Source organism: Leopardus geoffroyi, chromosome B4, assembly GCF_018350155.1.
Source record: "Leopardus geoffroyi isolate Oge1 chromosome B4, O.geoffroyi_Oge1_pat1.0, whole genome shotgun sequence".
Taxonomy (NCBI): Eukaryota; Metazoa; Chordata; class Mammalia; order Carnivora; family Felidae; genus Leopardus; species Leopardus geoffroyi.
In genome coordinates, this window is record NC_059341.1 from 24,165,851 (window position 1) to 24,187,767 (window position 21,917).

At 36.8% G+C, this 21,917-nt stretch overlaps 1 protein-coding gene across 5 annotated transcripts in view; it reads left to right on the forward strand.

Moving 5' to 3' along the window:
* MYO3A (myosin IIIA) overlaps window positions 1-21,917 on the forward strand; it is a 246,003-nt gene that overhangs the window by 162,398 nt on the left and 61,688 nt on the right. For 4 of the 5 annotated variants that reach the window (XM_045465684.1, XM_045465681.1, XM_045465682.1 and 1 more), the window contains 3 exons: window positions 13,841-13,994; window positions 15,539-15,627; window positions 16,460-16,589. In XM_045465684.1, coding sequence (XP_045321640.1) covers window positions 13,841-13,994; window positions 15,539-15,627; window positions 16,460-16,589 — 373 coding nt within the window. The remainder of the gene's footprint in view (window positions 1-13,840; window positions 13,995-15,538; window positions 15,628-16,459; window positions 16,590-21,917) is intronic. The other variant, XM_045465685.1, reaches the window with a different exon arrangement.

The following is a 21,917-nucleotide window of genomic DNA, read 5'->3' on the forward strand; positions in this document are numbered from 1 at the left end:
TTCACCTGAGAACTCCTTCATTTAATAAAGCCATTATTGCTTATCCGTAAGACATACTCAGTTTCATGGACATTCAAATAATCTGGCAATCTGAGCAAGACACAAGCTTCAGCCAGCACCTTCACAGATGATACAATTTCTGCTTCTATTTAAACCAACAAACATTATCTTTACTGGCAGTCCTGCAACAATGGAACATAAATAAAGGTTTGCTGAAAACACTATTTTTTTTTAATTTGGCCCAAATTCAATTGACATGTAATACACAGTGGGACACTCCAGCAAAGTTGGTTATGAAGGTATTTTGAATATTGTTTTCCCATTATTTTCCATTAAAACAATAATCAACAGACTATAGTAAAAATATTTTTAGTGAAAGAGTTTATGTCACTGACCCAATCCATAGTTTGCTGAGTGGATAGTTTTAAATAATACATAGCTCCTCAAACTTTTCTGGAGTTTGATGGTTCATAATATTTGAAGCTTCCATACTTTTCCAGCACTGGAAGAACCATTTTGTATATATTGTATATATTTGTATATAAATTTTAACAAAATTTAAAGGGACAATTTATATATGAGAACAATAGTTTGAAAATTAAATCACAATCTGGATTCCTGAGCCTACCTACAAATAGACATTAAGAGTTTAGTTGTAATCTTTTGATATTCATGACTCAGGCTTTTCTAAATGAGCAGCAACTGAAAAATATATAATTTTCTGTTAATTAATTCCACAAATAAAGTATTTATATGTCAGCCTTCCCTATTACATTTGTAGGGCATTATTTTGACACACACTGTTTACTCCCATATTTTTCAAAAAGCTTTTAGTGAAGCAGCTGAAAGGGCAGCGAACAAGTTACCACATTTCTGATAAGGGAGGCATCTTCTTACAATAACATTTACACTGAATCTCCACAGGGACTGTGTAGCCAAGATTTTGGTTTTGCTTGGTTGTTTTTGTTTGTTTTCCGGCATCCTTTCATGGGACGGAGAGCACAACAGTAGTCAAAGTGTGATTAAAGCTTGAAGTTCTCTTCAAGGAGTCATGCTGATGCTATAGTAGTGGGTTTTGTCCTTTCTTTTAATTGTGCACTATGATGCATCATTGTGGTATAGACCATGCAAAAGAAATGAACCCTGTTCTGGGGCACCTGGGTGGCTCAGTCGGTTAGGCGTCCGGCTTCGGCTCAGGTCATGATCTCGCGGTCTGTGAGTTCGAGCCCCGCGTCGGGCTCTGGGCTGACAGCTCAGAGCCTGGAGCCTGTTTCCGATTCTGTGTCTCCCTCTCTCTGACCCTCCCCCGTTCATGCTCTGTCTCTCTCTGTCTCATAAATAAATAAACATTAAAAAAAATTAAAAAAAAAAAAGAAATGAACCCTGTTCCCTAGAAGTTTATGTTATGTTTCAAATCAAGGGGACTGAACAGCCAGCCACTGAAGAGTCACCAATGGGCATGAGTTTGAGGTGGAACAAACACCACTGTTCTTTAGGACCATTAGGCATCCAAGACATAGGTATCCTATGACGCATTGCTCTAGAATCCTGAAGATTCACTCTCCTTGCTTATACTCCTACTTATACCTAGGGTGAGCTTTCTTATCCATTAGTGCAGGACATCTTGCCAGCCATTAACTGAACTGAAGTTCGTTTTTAAAGTGAGCTGTTAATACTTGTTCTGTACAAGGATAAGCTGTTACATACATCATTTATATATATACCCGTGGGTTTAAAATTAAAAGTTAGAAGTCATTTTATAAGCAGGAAACCATTTACAGCACATAATGGAGACAATAACTGTAATTATGGCTCTGGCTTCTCTTGCAGAAAGTGATGTGTATGACTTTCCTCTCCAGCTGTTCATATCTCAAAGTTTGAAGCTTTTGAGATTTTGAATATGGGCTCCAACACATAATTTGTGGCAATTACAAAGAACAAAAATTCATTCATCATACAGTATCTACACTTTCAACTTTTTTTACGTTACGAAGTAAAAAGAATCAGTCATCACATAAAAAAAAAAAAAATGTGTGGGCAAACCCCTTAGAAATGCCTTCAAATTGTTTTGCTTACAAAGTGTGAATTTTTATTTCATATTCAAATTTCTTCCCTATTAAACCATATGTGTGCAATGGTGGTAGCATTTGTCTTATTTTAGTTCTCCAAGTGATAAAAGCCAATTTATAGGCATTTTCTTAAAACATTAAAACAACCATGCATTTAAGAAACAAATAGATACAACAAATCTTGCTTTTTAAGTGCTTGGCCAAGTTTTGGGTTACTGTTTGAGATCACATACAAATTTTCTGTAGACTCACGTACTGAGTATGGAAGTTGATATGCAAGTGACTGGATATGTGTGGAGCATCCCTACAACAGATCCCAGCTGTGAACGTGTGGTCCTCTCCCGCCGTCTCTTGGCAGGCAGCCTATTGGGTTCCCGTGCCCCCCGCCCCATCTCTTGCTTTATACCCGTGTTGCACAGTGTGTTTCTCTTTCATCAGAGAAGCTGGGTCAACACCTTTAATGTGCTGTGGGGATCTGTGGTACTTATTTTGATAATTTGGTATTATTTTAAAATACTTTCTAAAAAATATTTTCATTATGGGGTGCCTGGGTGGCTCAGTTGGTTGAGGCTCCAACTTTGGCTCAGGTCATGATCTCCCAGTTATGGGTTCAAGCCCCAGGCTCTGCACTGACAGCAGGGAGCCTGCTTCAGATTCTCTGTCTTCCTCTCTCTCTGCCCCTCCCCCCTTCTCAGAAATAAACATCTAAAAAATTAAATAAAAAAATACTTTCATTATGATAAAGAGCAATTTTGGAAGAAATACATAATAAGGAGGTTAGATCCATTCAATTACTGTAGTTGACAAGCTGAAATAAAATTTTTTGGTAAACATTTAAACATGACAGTAAAGGAAAAATAGTTTAAGTTGAAAGAAATCTTGGTATATGAAAAACTACATTTCTGGATTCCTAATGGAAATTTCTCCTTCTAAGCCATTACCTGTCAGTAGAATATAAATTTGTAAGATCTTTTATGGCTTTTGAAGAGTTTTTAAGAATAGGTTTTATACACAAAACGTGACTAGATTAGAATGTTCATCTTAATATACATTGTTTCCTTTTCTTTCTGAAAAAAGAAGCTGCTCTAGGAAGCATCATTTAAAACTTTTCCTCCAAAGTTCATTAAATACATGTAAAATAAAATAAGTATATTTTTTTAGGAATTATCTACCATACTTCCTCATTAGGTTACTTGTCAAATGGTAAATCAGTGACCTGTATCTTCTCAAGTTACTGATGATCAACATTCCCTGTGGCTTGCCACTAACTCTAACAAAAAAATCAACAGGATCATTGATATCAGCTTTGAATAGAAAGTACAGGAGGAGGGGCGCCTGGGAGGCTCCGTCGGCTGAGCCTGGGCATCTGACTTCGGCCCAGGTCATGATCTTGAAATTCAGGAGTTTGAACCCCACGTGAGGCTCTGTGCTGACAGCTCAGAGCCTGGAGCCTGCTTCGGATTCTGTGTCTCCCTCTCTCTCTGCCTCTCCCCTGCTTGTTCTCTCTCTCAGAAATAAATAAACATTAAAAAATAAGTACAGGAGGAAATAGATTTCAAATCATAATTACTATTTTACATCAAGAGTTTAGATTTTACAACATGCATATAACCACCTTGTTTTCTTCATTTTTAGTTTTTAAAAATATTTACTTGCTACGGTAGAATGTTATTACTAACAATATTATAGGTATGTAGAAAGAGAGCGCTTAACCGACTGAGCCACCCAGGCGCCCTGTGAAAGAGAGCGAATGATAAAGTAAATGTAAAATATTAGCAACTGGAAAATTTGGGGAAAGGGCACCTGGGAGTTCTTTGTACTGTCCTTGCAACCTTTTAAATTTGGAGTTATTTCAAAATGAAAAATGGCACAGTTTCTTTTTTCTCTGTAATAATAAAAAAAAAAACTCACCTTGAATAGTGATAGCACCTTAAATCCTAGATTTTCAACCTTGAAAACATTTTTCTTAGAAGGAGTAACTTCTTCTCAGTGGTTTCTTTCCACTGTGAGCAATGTTTCCATAAATGCGTATACTCATGTGAACAGTTGGCGAGTAGGATTCTTTTACTAAAGGCAGACATCAGGGAATAAATGTGTTTATGTGCTTCTTTCCCCTTGCAAATGTTCTGTTAACAGAATGTGTATGCATCTATTCACTATGTTTCACAACACGTTCAGGCAGCGTGGGCATTTTGAAATGTTTGAACCAGAAGAAACCTAAGTAGATCATCCATATTTCACAGATAAAAATGACTCGTTATGACTTGCTTGAAGTCACAGCCTAGTTAAACAAAGCCAGAGCCCAAATCTGGGTCTTCTGATACATATCTGGGGTTTTTCTCACAAGCAAACAAATAAGAAAAGTTGAGAAGAACCAGGGACCTAACAAAATAATCTCTCATGCAGAAGAAAAGGGTGTTCCATTGATTTGAAAGAAAGGGAGGAAGGAGGAAGAAAGGGAGGGAGGAAGGAGAAGAGAGAGAGATAGAGAGAGGCAATCTTTCACATGAAAAGCCAAGGGGCATCCATATAAGGTAACAAAGAAGGAAACTAGAAAGAACAGTAGCACTGAGGCAGGTGGCAGTGGTAACAGATACTGTGACACTGGAGGAAGCAGAAACCACCTAACAGGATAGATCTAGAACTAACTGATGGAACAACTGAAAAGGAAAATACAGCACGAGGAAAAAATTCCTAGGATGTGACTTCAGGATTAGAATGGAAAGGCAGACAGACTCTTTGCTGTGCCCTAAAGGACAAGACTCTACCTTTTTGTCTATTTCTTCCTTCCCCAGGCCCACCTACTTTTAAACATACACATAGTAGGTGCTCCACGAATGTTTAAGGAATGTCAGTATGTGGCATCTTCTACAATGATCTATTCAGAATGCCACAAACCTGGGTGAATTCTTAATACCATCCCACATCAAGTGGACTGTGTTTATAAAAATAAAAGATACTTGATTTATGACTTCCAAACAGCAAACACAAGAGAATAAATATTGAGGATCATTTATCCCAGCTGTTAAAATATTTATAGAATCTAAAATATGTGAAACTGCAGAGCAGTGTCAGATGGTTGACTCACCTACACAACAGACATGACTTCATTTCATAGGTATAAATTCAGTGAAAGACTTGAATGCACCCTGTCGCTGCATACCCCCACCTTTTATAAAAGAAAAATTCCATATGAGCCAAACTCCTTGATTGAAACCTTGGTGGTTTCAGGAAAATCTTTTTGAAACTTCATACTTGGATAAATCTGTCAGATGGTAGTAGAAAGTATTCTCCCACAGTAAAATAATAGAGTGATGCTTTCGGGGAGTAGGTAGCACCTGTCTTTTACATGGTGATGAAGTCTGCCTGTCTTTACAAATATGTGGCAATTTAATCAGTGTCTTCCTGAACAACCAATGGGCCAAAATGGAAATCAAAAGAAAAATCAAAGACCATCTTGAGACAAATGGAAATGAGAACACCACATACCAAGACTTATGGAATGCAGCAAAGGCAGCTCTAAGAGGAAAGTTTGTAACCATAAAGACATAATTGAGAAAAAAGATGGATCTCAAGTAAGCAAATCTAACTTGATACTTCAATGAAATATAAGAAGAAACAAGCTAAGCCCAAAGTTAAAAGGAAGGAAATAACAAAGATCAGAGCAGAAATAAATGAAATAAAGACTCAAAAGACAATAGAAAAGAATAATGAAACCAGGAGCTGTGTTTTTTTAAAGATAAATAAAATTGACAAACCTTTACCTGGACTAATCAAGAAAAAACCAAAGAGGACTGACTCAAAAAATTAGGAATGAAAAAGAAAACAATTACAGCTAGCTGATACCACAGAAATACAAAGGATCAAAAATATAGAAGAAATGGAAAAATTCTTAGAAACATACAACCTACCAAGACTGAATCATAAAGAAATAGAAAATATCACCAAGCCAATTACTGGTAAAGAGATTGAATCAGTAATCAAAAATTTCCTAACAAAGAAAAGTCCAGGACCGTATGGCTTCATTGGTGAATTCTACCAAACACTTAAGAATACCAATTCTCCTCAAACTCTTTCACAAAAGTAAAAGAGGTGGGAACTTCAACCTTATTTTACGAGGCAACCATTACCCTCATACCAAAACCAGGCAAGGACACTACAAGAAAATTACAGACCAATATCCCTGATGAACAATAGATGCAAAAATCTTCAACAACATATTAGCAAACCAAATCTGACAATACATTAAAACTGTCATACACCATAATCAAGTGGGGTTTATTCCAGGGATACAAAGATGTTTCAACATACACAAATCATTAATATGATACACCGAATTAACAAAATGAGACAAAAAAGAGCTTTTGACAAAATTTAACATCCATTCATGGTGATAAGAAGTCTCAACAGGGGCACCTGGGTGGTTTAGTCAGTTATGCATCTGACTTCAGCTCAGGTCAGGATCTCATGGATTGTGGGTTTGAGCCCCACGTCGGGCTCTGTGCTGACAGCTCCAAGCCTGGAGCCTGCTTGAGATGCTGTCTCCTTCTCTCTCTGCCCCTCCCCTGCTCATGCTCTGTCTCTCTGTGTCTCCCCAAAATAAATACACATTAAAAAAGAATTTAAAAAGTCTCAACAAAGTGGGTAGAGAGGGAATGTACCTCAGCAGAATAAAGGCCACATTGGACAAACTCACAGCTAACATACTGAAAAGTGAAAAGCTGAGAGATTTTCCTGTATGATTAGGAATAAGACAAGGATGCCTCCTCTAACCACTTTTTTCAACAATATATTGGAAATTCTTGCCAGAGCAATTAGGCAAACAAAAGAAATAAAAGGCATTCAAATTGGAAAGGAAGTAAAATCGTTTCTGTTTGCAGATGACATGAAATTTTATGTAGAAAACCCTAAAGACTACATCAAAAAATTGTTAGAACTAAAAAATTCAGTAAAGCTGCAGAATACAAAACAGTATCGAAAAGTCAGCTCTATTTCTATACACTAACAACGATCTATCAGAAAGAAATGAATATGACAGTCCTTTAGCATCAAAAAGAATAAAATACTTAGGAATAAATTTAAGGAGGTGCAAGATCTGTATACTGTGAACTATAATACATTTAGGAAAGAAATCGTAGAGGGCACAAATAAATGGAAGAATTAATATTGTTAAAATGCCCAAAGCAATTTATACGTACAGTACAGTCCCTAACAAAATTCTCATAACATTTTTCACAGAAATAGAGCAAACAATCCTCAAATTTGTATAGAACCACAAAAGACCTCAAAAAAACAAAGCAATCTTAAGAAAGAACAGAGCTGGAGATAACCACACATCCTGATTTCAAACTATATTACAAGGCATAGTACTCAAAACAGTGTGGTATTGGCATAAAAACAGACACATAAATCAATGGAACAACATAGAAAGCCCAGAAATGAACCCAAGCATAGATGCTCAGTTGACTTTTGACAAGGGTCCCAGGAATTCACAATGGGGAAAGGATTGTCTCTTTAATAAACCGTGCTGGGAAAATTGGGAAGCCACATACAAAAGAATGAAGCTAGACTCCAATCTCACACCATACACAAAAATCAACTCAAAATGGATTAGAGACTTGAACACAAGACCTGAGACTGTAAAACTCCTAGATGAAAACATAAGGGATAACTCCTTGGTATCATTCTTGGCCATAAGTTTTTGGATTTGACACTGAAAGCAAAGACAGCAAAAACAAGAAATAAACAAGTGAGAGTACGTCAAACAAAAAGCTTCTGCTCAACAAAGGAAACCATCAACAAAATGAAAAGACAACCTATGGAATGGAAGAAAATATTTGCCAATCATATATTTGATAAAATATATATAGGACTCCTACTCCAAGAGCAAAAAAAAAAAAAATCTGATTAAAACATGGGCAGAGGATCTGAGTAAACATTTTTCCAAAGAAGATGCACAAGTAGCTAACAGATACATGAAGAGGAGAATGCAAATCCAAACCACAATGAGATATCACCTCACGCCTGTTAGAATGGCTATCATCAAAAAAGAGATAATAAGTGTTGGCAAAGATGTGGAAAAAAGGGAATTCTTGCATTACTGGTGGGAATAGAAATCAGTGTAACTACTACAGAAAACAGTATGGAGGCTTCCCCCAAAATTAAAAGTTGAACTGCCATATGATCTAGCTATCCAACTTGTGGGTATATATCTAAAGGAAATTAAAACAAGATCTCTAAGAGATGTCTGCACTCCCATTTCATTGCAGCATTACTGACAATAGTCAAGATATGGAAACAATCCAAGTGTCTGTCAAAAGATGAATGCATATAGAGTATTACACACACACACACACACACACACACACACACACACACACACACGACCCCATGGAATATTATTTAGCCATGAGAAAGAAAGAAAACCTGTTAATTATGACAACATAGATGGAAACGTAAGGGTATTATGCTAAGTGAAAATTGGAGACTAGAATGGTGGTTAGCAGTGTCTGGTTGGGGGAAATGGGGAGATGTTGGTCAAAGAGTAAAGTTCCAGTTTGAAGATGAGTAAGTTATAGGGACCTAATATACAATATGTTGATTAGTCAATAACACTGTGCCATATTCTTGACAGTTCCTAAGAGAATAGATCTTAAATGTTCTCACCACAAAAAAGCAATGGTAGTTATGTGATGAGGTGTTAGCTGATTCCATGATGATACTCATTTTGTAATATGTAAGTATATCAAGTCAATACATCATACACCTTGAACTTCTACCATGTTATATGTCCATTATATCTCGGTGATGGTGGGAGAAGAAAAAGAAGATAATTTCCCCAGGAATGTCACTTAGAAGCCAGCTTCAGGATTGAATTCCGTTTTCAATTTTGTGAAGATTTTGTTTTTAAGTAATCTCTACACCCAAAGTGGGGCTCAAGCTTAAGAGTCACATGCTCTATCAATTGAGCCAGCCAACCACCCCCTCAGGAATAAATTCCTAAGGAAGATAGAGATAGCACATGACCAGGAGGACATGTAAAAACAAATGAGAAAGAGACAAAGAAACAAAAGTCAACCTAACATGAAGGATGTTTTTAGTGAAGTCCCTGAGCTTTTCCTCTAACTCTGATCTCTACCTCCACAAATCTTTGCCCACATCACAAAAGCTGACAGTGGTGTGATGGTATTTCTGTGCCCAAGAAGAAGTTAAATTATGTTTATTATTATGTCTCAGAATAATGACACAATAGCTGGCAGGCATTGTGTAATATGGGCTAAGCATAGATCTACCATATTTCCCCCCAAAAGTATCCTCTTAAGTAGTTTAAGATCTAATCAAATAAATGCGAATACAACAATACATGGCCATTTTCACCTATCAAAAATATCAGAAAAAAATTTTAATGAGAATATGCAGTGCTGGTGAGGATACAGCAAGATAGGAACGTGTATGCAGGGCTGATTAGAAAGCACATTGCGGCAAGCTTAGAAAAAATCAATCTAGAAATACACATATGGAGCCTGTAAAATACTCACACTAGCTGATCAGCTAATCTGTCCTAAAGATAAAATCCAAAATCCAGAAAAGCTTGGTGCACAAGGATATACATCAGAACACTATTTAAAATAGATAAAAGGGGGCACCTTGGTGACTCAGATGGTGGTGCTTGCGATTCTTGATCATGAGTTCAAGCCCCACGTTGGTTATAGAGACTACTTTAAAAATGAAAATAAATAAAATAAGTAATCCAAAATGTCCCAAATAAGAGAACTGAATAGAAAACTACAGGATACAATGTCATGTAGCCATTCAAATAATGGTCATGAAAATCCATTAATTACATGTTCTGCATTCCATTTTGTCAAAGGAAATAAAGTTAAAATCAAATAAATAGTATGTTTTTTGTTATTAAAAATATCATACATAGGAAAAGATTCTACTAAATGGTAAGATAGTATTTAGAGCAGATGAATTTGTGTGTGAATTTTGAGGTCATTAAGACTCCATTAAGGTGTTTCCATATTTAAATTTTATAATTTTTATAATGTTTATTTATTTTTGAAAGACATAGAGCACAAGCGGGGGAGGAGCAGAGAGAGAGGGAGACAGAACCTGAAATGGGCTCTAGGCTCTGAGCTGTCAGCACAGAGCCCAACATGCAGCTTCAACTCACGAGCCATGAGATCATGACCTGAGCTGGAGTTGGGCGTTAACAGGCCACCCAGGCGCTTCTCCATATTTTAACTTTTATATGAGCACATTTGTAATCAGAAGCTAAGGATTACCCATGCACACATGATTTATTATTTTCACCCCAATCCTCCTCTACCTAGCAAATAGCCTTTCAAAACAACTTTTAATAAAAGGAACCCAGAAAACTCATTATATTCATTTGTTGGAGCTGCCATAAAATATCACAGAGTGGGGACCTTCAACAATAGAAATTTATTTCCTCACAGTTCTGGAGGCTAGAAGTCTAAGATGAAAGCAGGGACAGGTTTGGTCTCTCCTGAGGCCTGTCTCCTGGACTTGCAGATGGCTGTCTTCTCCCTGTGACCTCACATGGCCTTGACTGTGTGTAGTCTCCTCCCGAGGGTCTTTTCCTCTTCATATAAGGACACCAGTCCTATGGGATTTGGGCCTTGCCCTTACGACCTCCTTTAACTTTAATTACCTCCTTAATATCCCTATCTCCAAATGCAGTCACATTGGATATTAGGGCTTTAGCATATAAATTTGGGCATTGGGGGACACAGTTTACTCCTTAACACACGGTCATCTATTTAACATGCCTGCTCTCCCTAGATACAGAGGTGAATAATACAGAGGGGAGTAAAAGTGTTTGTCCTCTTGGAGGTCCCATTCTAATGAGACAGGGAGAATAATAAACAAGTAAAAATTCTAGAAATACTTTGAAAGAATTTAAAACATGGAGGCAAGGATAGAGCGTGACCAGCTGAGGAAGGGAGGGTTGCTAAATTAGTCTGGGCAATGGGGGAAAGACTCTCGGAGGAGGTGAGACCTGAACGATTAGAGTCCAGCCTCTCTTGCGTGGCAATCTATGACGAGGTCTATGCTAAGATTCCTACCTACCTTAGAAGCCACTGGAAAGCTTGTAGCCTCTAAGTCTATGGCAGCCCCTCTTCCATGCTACTCTGTGAGACTGAGAACTCCACTTAGGCATGGAGAATCTTTCCTGTGGTGACACTTTAGCCCTGTGTATTTAAGCATGTTGTCTAGGCCAAAGCTATGCGGAGGGGGGCACCTTCCATGGGCTTTCTCGCCACTGCGACCTTTTCATAGCTCACACTAAAAACTCAATGAAAAACAAGCAAGAACTTGACTCAGGCATGAGGCTTCCTAACATCCAAGTCTTCTGATTTCTCTCACTTCCTTGATTTATATTTAAATAATTATTCATCTGTCCTTCTCAAAAAGGAACTTGGGCCATTTGAACAGAGTGGAGATTATATCTGCTAAACAGTTTATTGCAGTTAAGAACTACTCATCTTCTGCTTTGAATGTATTTGTAACACACAGGGCATAGCAGAGGACTTTCTGAAGAGTTACGTGAGCTTCATTTCTCCACTTAGACTTAAAAACAACTAAGTATTTGGGGGTCATAACTGCTATAAAAATATATATTCTATTGTTTTAGACGTGATCATTTTGCTAAAATGCTTCATAAATCCTGAGTAATAGCATGTTTTTTCCACTGACTTGCCTGGAGTCCATAATACTAACATGTATCTTCAAGGGGAGCCCATTGTTTTCCAAGTTACTCATCTCTGCTGTGTATGACCTGCCAGGAAAGAATTCCCTGGATTTTGACACAGGCAAATAGAAATGACAAATGCATTGATTTAGATATTAACCTTATGTGCTTTCTATACAAAACACACAAAACCTCTTTTGAACTTTGCAGTTGCCATTTAAGCTATAATATGCTGTCAGCCTGATGTGTCTACTGGTAAAGTAATTCTGGGTCTGTGTATTGCTCCCAAGGTTACCTTCAAATGAAAAAGCTGTGAAACTTTTAGACATTGTTTCCATTTTTATATACTGGATTAACTAAATGACTTTCAGGTGATCTACCTTTTAGGCCAATGGGCACTGCCCAATTGTTACGTATTAGATTTTGTCTTACTTAAAAGTATACATTTATTTTTCTGGGTGACACCCTTGAAATGAGATTTCAATTTCATAAGGCTCCAAAATACTGCTTAAAGGTTTTGACTTATCAGATGACCCACCTGCCATTGACGGAATTAAATTCCTCCATGAAGTTGCCGGAAATAAATTCTCTTTCTCTGAACTCCTTATGGTACTACATTGTACATATCACTTATCTATTATATGCTACCTTGAATTTTGAATATTTACTAACTCTATCACTCAAGTTATATTTTAAATCCACTGAGGACAGGGAGTTTGTGTTAAACAGCTCTTTATCACCCATCACTGTGCCTTCTTATAAGATGTTTAATGAAAATATTTCATGAATTAACGAATATATTAAAATAATAATGAAAATGTCCTGTCACTTTAATTTGTGAATGGTGCAGAGTATTCTGCCTGAGTCGGGAGTTATTTGATACACTTCCCAGTGATAGTTGCTTTATCACCTGAGAACTGGTGAGTGCCAAGCAGGTGAGCGTCTCTCTGTGTCGTTGTGCACAGGTCATGCCTGTCCTCTTACAGACTGTGGCACTGGGGTAGGGACACAGTGTGAGGGCAAAGTCATAGAAATGGAGCGACAGCATAATTCTTCATGTCCCTTTTGCAGAATAGATCATCAGCAACCATATTGTGCTGGCACTGTGATCTTACAGTAATTGTTATTCATTGTTTTTATTTTATGCATCTTACAGTATACTCAACAGCAACTGGTTATTAATGTACCAGATATTTTTACTTTGTTAGATAGAGGTTGTTACCTCCATTTAGTAAATGAGACAGTGGGAGCTCATAGAGTAAAAAACAAACAAACAAACAAACAAACAAACAAAATCCAAAGGATTATATGGCTAGTTAAGAGACAGAGCCCAGATATGAACCCAGGTGTTCTTGGTTCTCAATCCTTTGATTCCTGTGAGTCACAGATGTCCACCCTACTAACGATGTAAATGGCATCATGACTGAGAAGTTAAGTAAATGTTCTTGAGAGATCCATTCCTGAAGCTAGATAAAAGGCTTCAATAAGAGGCAGTATAACTCTAAGATATACCTAATTAATATTCTATAAATTCTGTAGCATACCTTTTTTTTTAATGTTTATTTATAATTGAGAGACAGAGAGAGAGAGAGCATGAGCAGGGGAGGGGCAGAGACAGGAAGACACAGAATCTGAAGCAGGTTCCAGGCTCTGAGCTGTCAGCGCAAAGCCCGACGCGGGGCTCGAACTCACAAACCGAGAGATCATGACCTGAGCCGAAGTCGGACGCTTAACCGACTGAGCTACCCAGGCGCCCCTAGAGCATACCTTTATTACTGCTCATTAACAACATATCTTCTTGCATTTTGAAAGCTTAAGATGTCTATAATTCTGGTATAGAGACTAGAAACTATTATTATTACCCCAAATCAGCACTGCCTTTAATGAACTTTGGGGAAAGAAAAATAAAATGATACCCTCACTTTAAGGACAATGTCATAGGAAGCAATTTATTATATTATGTGTAAAATAGAGTTTTGGGTAATTACTATCAAGCTACATATCATTCATAAACTTTTAGTGAATTGTTTCTATGAATCCTGTCCTGTTATAGAATGAATACCTAAATGAGGATGTTAATGCCAGAGTTATTGAATATGAAGATAACCGGCCCCTCCTAGATATGTTTCTGCAGAAGCCGATGGGTCTACTGTCCCTACTTGATGAAGAAAGTGGATTTCCCAAGGCCACCGACCAGACTCTTATAGGTGAGTTTTAAATCCAGCATGTCTGCATAGTTTTGTGCTGTAGTCCTATCATGCTCTCAGTGACTTAAAAAGAATGTTGTTTCATTATCTGGGAGAAAATAGCTATTGCAAAGCCTGCATGTGTCACTTTAAAGAAGAGGCTTTGGATCTAATATCTGGACCAGTGAATGTTTATAATAGGGTGAAATATTTAATGAATTAAACAAGTTTGGATATTGGACTTCTCCATACATTATGGTAGAGCCCCAATTACAGGATATTGTATTAGAAATAACCTTAGAAATTATCCACCACCCCCCCCCCCAAAAAATTATCCAGCCCCTAATTAGAAATTAGAGGGCAGGGCAAAGGGCCAGCTCTAGAATTTGAAAAGAGACAGCTAATGGGAAGGAAATAAATTTGTCTGTGATGTTCTGGTCACTTGTCTAATACAGTGAAATAGACTCAAACACCTTAATAATCTCTAAATTACAGTACGTTAATAAATATTCATAATAGTCCTGGGTCTTCAAAGAAAGCATAAACATATTCATTTTTTTCTGTTTGAGAAGGCACAGATAGGTATCCTATATTTAAAAGATGATCAACTAAAATGGTTAAAAGTAAAAATGTCTTACTCCTGAGATTTAAAAAAAAAACCCTTAGCTTGTTCAGGTGAAAAATAATTTTTTTAATGTGGAAATACCATATTCCCTGTTGGTAGGAGATATTGATTATGTATAATAAATGATTGCAGAAAATTTGGATTCACATTTTCTCATTTACTTTGGGTGATAGACTCTGTTTCTTATGATTAAGTCTGTGATGTCACTTCCTGCTGACTCACTGATTGGTTAATTCTCTCCTCTAATTGGACCATGCTAGTGAAAAAGAAAATAACCCCAGAGTTGTGGGAAAAATTGTTTCATAGCAATTACTTGATTTTGAGGTTACAATGTCCTTTCTAGGACATGGAGCAAAAAGTTCTCTGAAGGTGGCAGAATTGTTAAAGGGATGTAACTTCCTTTATGATCCTACATTTTTCCTATGTAATGAATAATAACTTACAGCTCCCCTGATAGAAAGGAGAGCCAGAATGCCAGATTCCTAAGCTCATCACTTCACATCAAACTGGATTTCACAAACCTCTTTGATCAGTTAATCTCAGGCAGTTTCCTTCCTCTCCACCCATGGTTCACAAAATGTGGTCCCCAGACCAAGAACATCAGTATCATCTGGGAACTTGGTATAAATGTGACTTCTTGGATTCCCTCCACTCTCAGACCTACTAAGTCAGAAGCTTTGTGTTTTAATAGGCCCTCCAGGGAATTCCAATGCTTACTAAGGTTTAAGAACTGCTCTAAATCTTAGTGGAATGGTTAAATTCATGACCTTGAGTTTTGCTCCACCATTTATATCCCAAATCTGGGTTTATCAACTATGTAAAATTGTTTTTTCCACTGCACACTGTCCATTTTATGGTGAAAGAGATGATCCTGTCAATAAGTATTTTTGAGGATCTCCTACATGGCTTGATATTGGGGCTCAACTTTTTTTTTTTACAGAAAAATTTGAAGGTAACCTGAAATCACAGTACTTCTGGAGGCCCAAAAGAATGGAACTTAGTTTTGGAATTCACCATTATGCGGGAAAGGTAAGAACTTTGAAGAATTAGGACCAAGTTTCTCTTAGCCTTTCATCAAATAATAGTGGTGAACATGAAAATTATGGCCCGAAATATTTACAGATGGCTATAATAAGATAGCCATTTGTTTCTGCCCCAATCTGGCCCTGACTCTGTTCTCCAACCTCCTACAATCTGTGTGATCCACTGCCAGCTACTCCCACTCCAGGGCATCTACCCCTGGCGTATGTCCTGCAAAGGTTAAAAAAAAAGTCCTTCTCCTAGTTTGACAAACACACTGTTGTAGTTTTTCTGGAGGAATTTGTATTAAGAAACTAAGGGAAAACAAGAAAGAAGAGAAAGAGACAAGCTTCAAAGCACCATGTTTCTAATCCTAAAATCTGGCTTTGGGTGACATTGGCTGCCAACGGGAACCTACTTTTTCCTTCTTTTAATGATAGCTGACAGCCTTTTCTATAAACTGCCTTTTTCAAACTTGAGGTGGGTCTCTGTCCACTGCAGCCTTGGTCTCTCCTCCCTCCCAACAGGAGAAAGTGCCAAATTTCCAACATAATAAACAAGAGGAATCAGACCTCTTTTATCATTCCAACCCAAATAAAATCAGCAAGATGCAAATTTTTCTCTGACAAAATATAGTGTAAACCTGGAGAAGGTTGCTTTTCCAACCAAGTTGTAACGGACTACCATTATAAATCTTTGTATACCTGTTGCTCAGCACGGAGGAAATTCTCAGTAAATACCAATTGATGATTCTGCTGCTACTGCTGCTGATGATGATAGTGATGATGACAGTGAGGATGATGTTGGTTGTGATACTGATGATAACATACTTTATCAACAGGTCCTCTATAATGCAAGTGGGTTCTTAGCTAAAAATAGAGACACTCTTCCAACAGATATTGTGCTGCTTTTGAGATCATCCGAAAACAGCGTAATTCGGCAACTGGTCAGTCACCCTCTGACAAAAACAGGTAAGCTAAGGCAGTTTCCTTAAAAAAAATTTTTTTTTAATGTTTATTATTTTTGAGAGAGAGACAGAGAGACAGAGACCAAGCAGGGAAGGGGCAGAGAGAGAGAGAGGCACAGAATCAGAGGCAGGCTCCAGGCTCTGAGCTGTCAGCACAGAGCCCGATGCGGGGCTCGAACTCACAGACCGCGAGATCATGACCTGAGCCGTAGACAGCTGCTTAACCGACTGAGCCACCCAGGTGTCCCAAGGCAGTTTCCTTTAACAGAGAAGCTTCCTCACGCCCAATCAAGTAGTTTCTGACTATGATTTTCATGAGTATAATCCTCCATTGTTTATGTTGGTTTGTTTTCAGCTCACTAAATACACATTTATTAATATCTCCTGTCCAAATTGTCTGAAGAAAATGTAAAAATGAATGTAAACAAACTAGGTTTGCATTAAAGCAAAGTATTTGAAGCACTAGCCAGAAGATATGATGGTATTTTAGCTACTCACTGGAAGAATATGCTGATTTCTGAAGAGTTCAAAATCACCTCTGTTTCAGGACTGGGTGGCTTTTGGGTGGTACTTTAAGACTCTACAGGTTTAGGGGCGCCTGGGTGGCGCAGTCGGTTAAGCGTCCGACTTCAGCCAGGTCACGATCTCGCGGTCCGGGAGTTCGAGCCCCGCGTCAGGCTCTGGGCTGATGGCTCAGAGCCTGGAGCCTGTTTCCGATTCTGTGTCTCCCTCTCTCTCTGCCCCTACCCCGTTCATGCTCTGTCTCTCTCTGTCCCAAAAATAAATAAACATTGAAAAAAAAAAATTTAAAAAAAAAAAAAAAAAAAAAAAAAAAAAAAAAAAGACTCTACAGGTTTAGTGAGATTTGCTTTATTGATTAAAAACTTACATCCATAGACATGCTTGCATTTGCTTTTAAGTAGGTAAAAATGTGGTTTGGGTTGGTTTTTATTTATCAGATTTTGTTTTATTATTTTGCATTTCTTTTTATGGCTTTATTGAGGCATAACTGACATGCAATAAATAGCATATGTTTAGACAGTAAAACAAGATGAGGTTTTGACATATATAAACACCTGTAAAACCAAAAGCATATTCATCATCCCCGATCATTTTTCCTTGTGACTCTGTAATCCTTCCTACCACTCCTCCTGACCCCTGTCCAGTTGTTCTAGCACCATTTGTTAAAAGGATTCTTCTTCCCCCCATTAAATTGCTTGGACAGCCTGTTGAAAATCAATTGACTATATATGTATAGATCTATTTCTGGACTTTCTATTATGTCGCACTGATACTACACTTCTTGATTACTGTAGCTTTATAAAAAATAATTGAAATCAGGTGGTATAAGCTACCCAACTTTGTTCTTTTTCACAGTTGTCGAGGCAATTATAATTCCTTTGCTATTCCATATAAATTTTAGAATAAGCTTGTCAATTTCTACCCAAAATCCTGGTGAGAAGTACCTGGAGCTATAAATTAATTTTAGTCTAATTCGTATCTTCACAATATTGAGGATTGGGGTTAGGAATACAACATATTAATTTTGGAGGGACACAATTCAGCCCATAACAACAGCCATACTGGATCATCCTACAGAAATCTTTGGGTTACAGTGATCTTTAGAAAGTCTTCCAATCAGGGAGCACAATATAGCTCTCCATTTATTTAAGTCTTCTTTAATTTCTCTCTGTAATACTTTGTAGATTTCAGTGTGTGTGAGTCTTGCATATCTTTTGTCAGATTATCTGCTAGTATATCAGATTTCATGCTATTATAAACGGTAACTTATTTCAAATTCTGTTTGTTGCTAGTATAGAGAAATCCAGTTGATTTTTCTGCATTGATCTTTTGCCCTACAATGTTGCTAGATTCATTTATTAGAGTAGCTTTTTTTGGTAAATTTTGTATAGAATGATCTATATAGATCATCTATGTAGATGATCATGTCATCTGTGAAAAAAGTTTGCCCTTTCTTCTGCATGTCTTCATCTTGCCTGGCTGCCCTGGGTAGATTCACCAATGCAATATTGAATATAAGTGGTAAGAGTAAACATTCCAGCCTTATTCCTGATCTCAGAGGGAGATCTCAGTTTTTCCCCAGTAACTATGATGTTAGCTGTAGGTCTTTCATAGATGTCCTTTATCAGTAGGAGGAAGTTCTTTCCATTCCTAGTTTTCTGAATATTTATCAAGTATGCATCTTTGAATTTTGTCAGATGCTTTTTCTGTATCTATTGAGATGATCATTCGTTTATTTTTTAATTTATAAATATGGTGAGTTACATTGATTGATTTTTGAATGTTATGCCAACTTTTTATTCCTGGGAAAACCTGACATGGTCCTGATACATTGGACGTTTATGTATGGCTAGATTCAATTTGCTAACATTTTGTTAAGAATTTTTGCATCTATGTCCATGAGGGATATTGGGCTATTGTTTTCTTGTAATTTTTTTCTAATTTGGGGATCAGAGTAATACTGGCCTCATAGAATGGGTTAGAAGTATTGCTTCCTCTTCAGTTTTCAGGAAGAGTATTATTTATTTCTAAATTCCTTTGTGGAACTCATCAGTGAAGCCATCTGGGCCTGAAGAGTTTCTGTGAGAAGGTTTTTAACTACAAATTCAATCAATTTGTTAACAGATATAAGGATATTTAAGTTATCTAATTTTTTAAATGAGCTTTATAGTAGGTTGTGTCTTTTAAGAAATTTATTTCATCTAGGTAGTCATATTTATTGACATAAAGTTGATTATAATGTTCCCTTATTATTCTTTAATATCTATAGATGTTGAAGTTTTATCAGCACTCTCATTCCCGATATGGATCTTTTGTGTTGTCTTTCACTTTATTCTTGATAGATTTTCTAGATATTTATCAATTTTATTGATCTTCTCAAAGAACTAGCAAATAGTATATAGTGTCATTGATTTTCTCCCTTGGCTTTGCTTTCTATTTTGTTGATGTCTCTTTCTTTTTCTTTCTTTCTTTCTTTCTTTCTTTCTTGCTTGCTTGCTTTCTTGCTTTTTTTCTTTCTGGCTTTTGTCATTTTTGTTTCCTTTCCTCTATTTTGAGTTTTATTTTGTCTTCTTTTTCATATTTCTAAGGTGAGAACTTAGGTAATTGATTTAAGAAAACATTTCTTCTTTTCTAATATAAGTACTTACATTGATTATTTGTAAGTATTATATTTAAATTCTAAAAATATTGGTATTTTCCATATCTTTGTGTTGTAGCCTTTTAATTTAATTCCATAGTGCTCAGAACGCATTATTTGTATGATTTAATCCATTTAAATTTAATGAGATATGTTTTATGGCCCAGAAGATGGTATACCTTGTTTTACATTTCATTTATACTTGAAAATAATGTGTAGTCCACTGTGTTGGATGGAGAGTTATATAAATGTCAGGTCAGCTTGGTTGATAGTATTGATCAATGCTCAAATCTTCTGTATCCCTACTGGTTGTCTCTCTTCTGGTTCTACCAGTTCTTGAAAGAGGAGTTTTGAAATATCTGATTGTAATTGTCAATTTATCTATTTTTTCTTTCATTCCTATCAGGTTTTGTTTCATGTATTTTTCAGATCTTTTATTGGACATATAAACATTTAGAATTATTATATCTTCTTGATCAGTGGACCCCTTTATTTATTATTAAATGTTCCTTTTTATCCTTGGTAATATTCTTTGCTCTGAAATCTACTTTGCCTGATATTAATATGGAGACTCCAGCTTTCTTATGACTAGTGGTTGAATGGTATATCTTTTTTTATACTTTCAACCTCAACTTAGTTTTGTGTTTATATAAACTTTTTTTTTTTAGACAGCATGTAGTTGGACCTTCCTTTTTTAAATGCCTACAATCTCTGCCTTTTAATTGAGGTGATCATACCATTTATATTTAGTGTGATTATTGATATGGTTGGGTTTGACTCCACCATTTGCTGTTTGTTTTCTATTGTTACATCTGTTATTTTCCATACTCTTCACCTGGATTCCCCCCTTGCATTACAGCATAAAACCTCAGACAGAAAGCTGGAGTAATCATAGGGCTCACCTCATTTGTTTCCCCTTGCTGAGGGATCAATGTCCTGGACTGCTTCATGCACAGTATTTAAAAACTGTTACACATTGACAAACATGGTATGAGTCTTTTTATATAAGCTACTTAGAGCAGTCAAAATCATAGAGACAGCAGAATGGTGGTTGCCAGGGGTTGGAGGTGGAGGGAATGGAGAGTTGGTATTTAATGGGTATAAAATTTCAGTTTTACAAGATAAAAAAAGTTATGGAGATGGATGGTGGTGATTGTTGCATAATATTATGAAGGTATGCTACTGAACTGTACAATTAAAAATGATTAAGATGCTAAATTTTATGTTACGTAAATTTTACAATAAAAATGAAAAGGAAGAAAAACTATTGCTGATATATTTTGTTTGGTTTTTTTTAGTTATTTAAGTTAATGCAGGCTGTGTTATTTTATCATGCCCAGAAGCAAAACATCTTCAGGGGTTTTTTTAACGTTTATTTATTTTTGATAGAGAGACAGAGATAGAGACAGAGAATGAGCAGAGGAAGGGCAGAGAGAGACAGAGACAAGAATCCAAAGCAGGCTCCAGGCTCTGAGCTGTAAGCACAGAGCCCAATGCAGGGCTCAAACTCATGAGCCATGAGATCTGAGCTGAAGTTGGATGCTCAGTCAACTGAGCCACCCAGGCACCCCTTCAGTCAGTCATCTCTTTCTGTATCCACCAACTGCATCTGTGCATCTAATCTCATTTTTTTCATCCTTATAAAATATGCAACCAGGTTTTCAATACTATGTTTTGTCTTCTGAATATCATCAGAACCATGTCTCGTTGGCTAGGGAGATGAGAACTTCAAAATCAAAGATGTTTCATTGACTCAGAATCTCAAAGCTATCAGAGGCATTTGGGTTTCATATTCACCTAGATATGCAAACATAATAATAATGATGATAACAATAATAATACATAAAATTTATTTAGAAATTGCAGTGTGCTAGATATTGTACTGAGTACTTTCATTAACTCCTAATAGCAACACTTCAGGATGAACTACTTTTATAGATGAGACACTGAGTCTTAGAAATGTTGAGCAGCTTTCCCAGTGTAACTCCTCTGGGAAGTCTTAGAAGTGGGCTTAAAAGTCTGGGTATTTCAATCCTATGTTATGCTGTCTCCAAGATTCTAAAATAACTATGGCCCTTTACATGTATGACTTTAACTATGAAATACAGCTCAGCCATTATTGGGGGGAAATGTACCACAATTCCTTGCAGCTCACATCTCTAGCTTGATTTA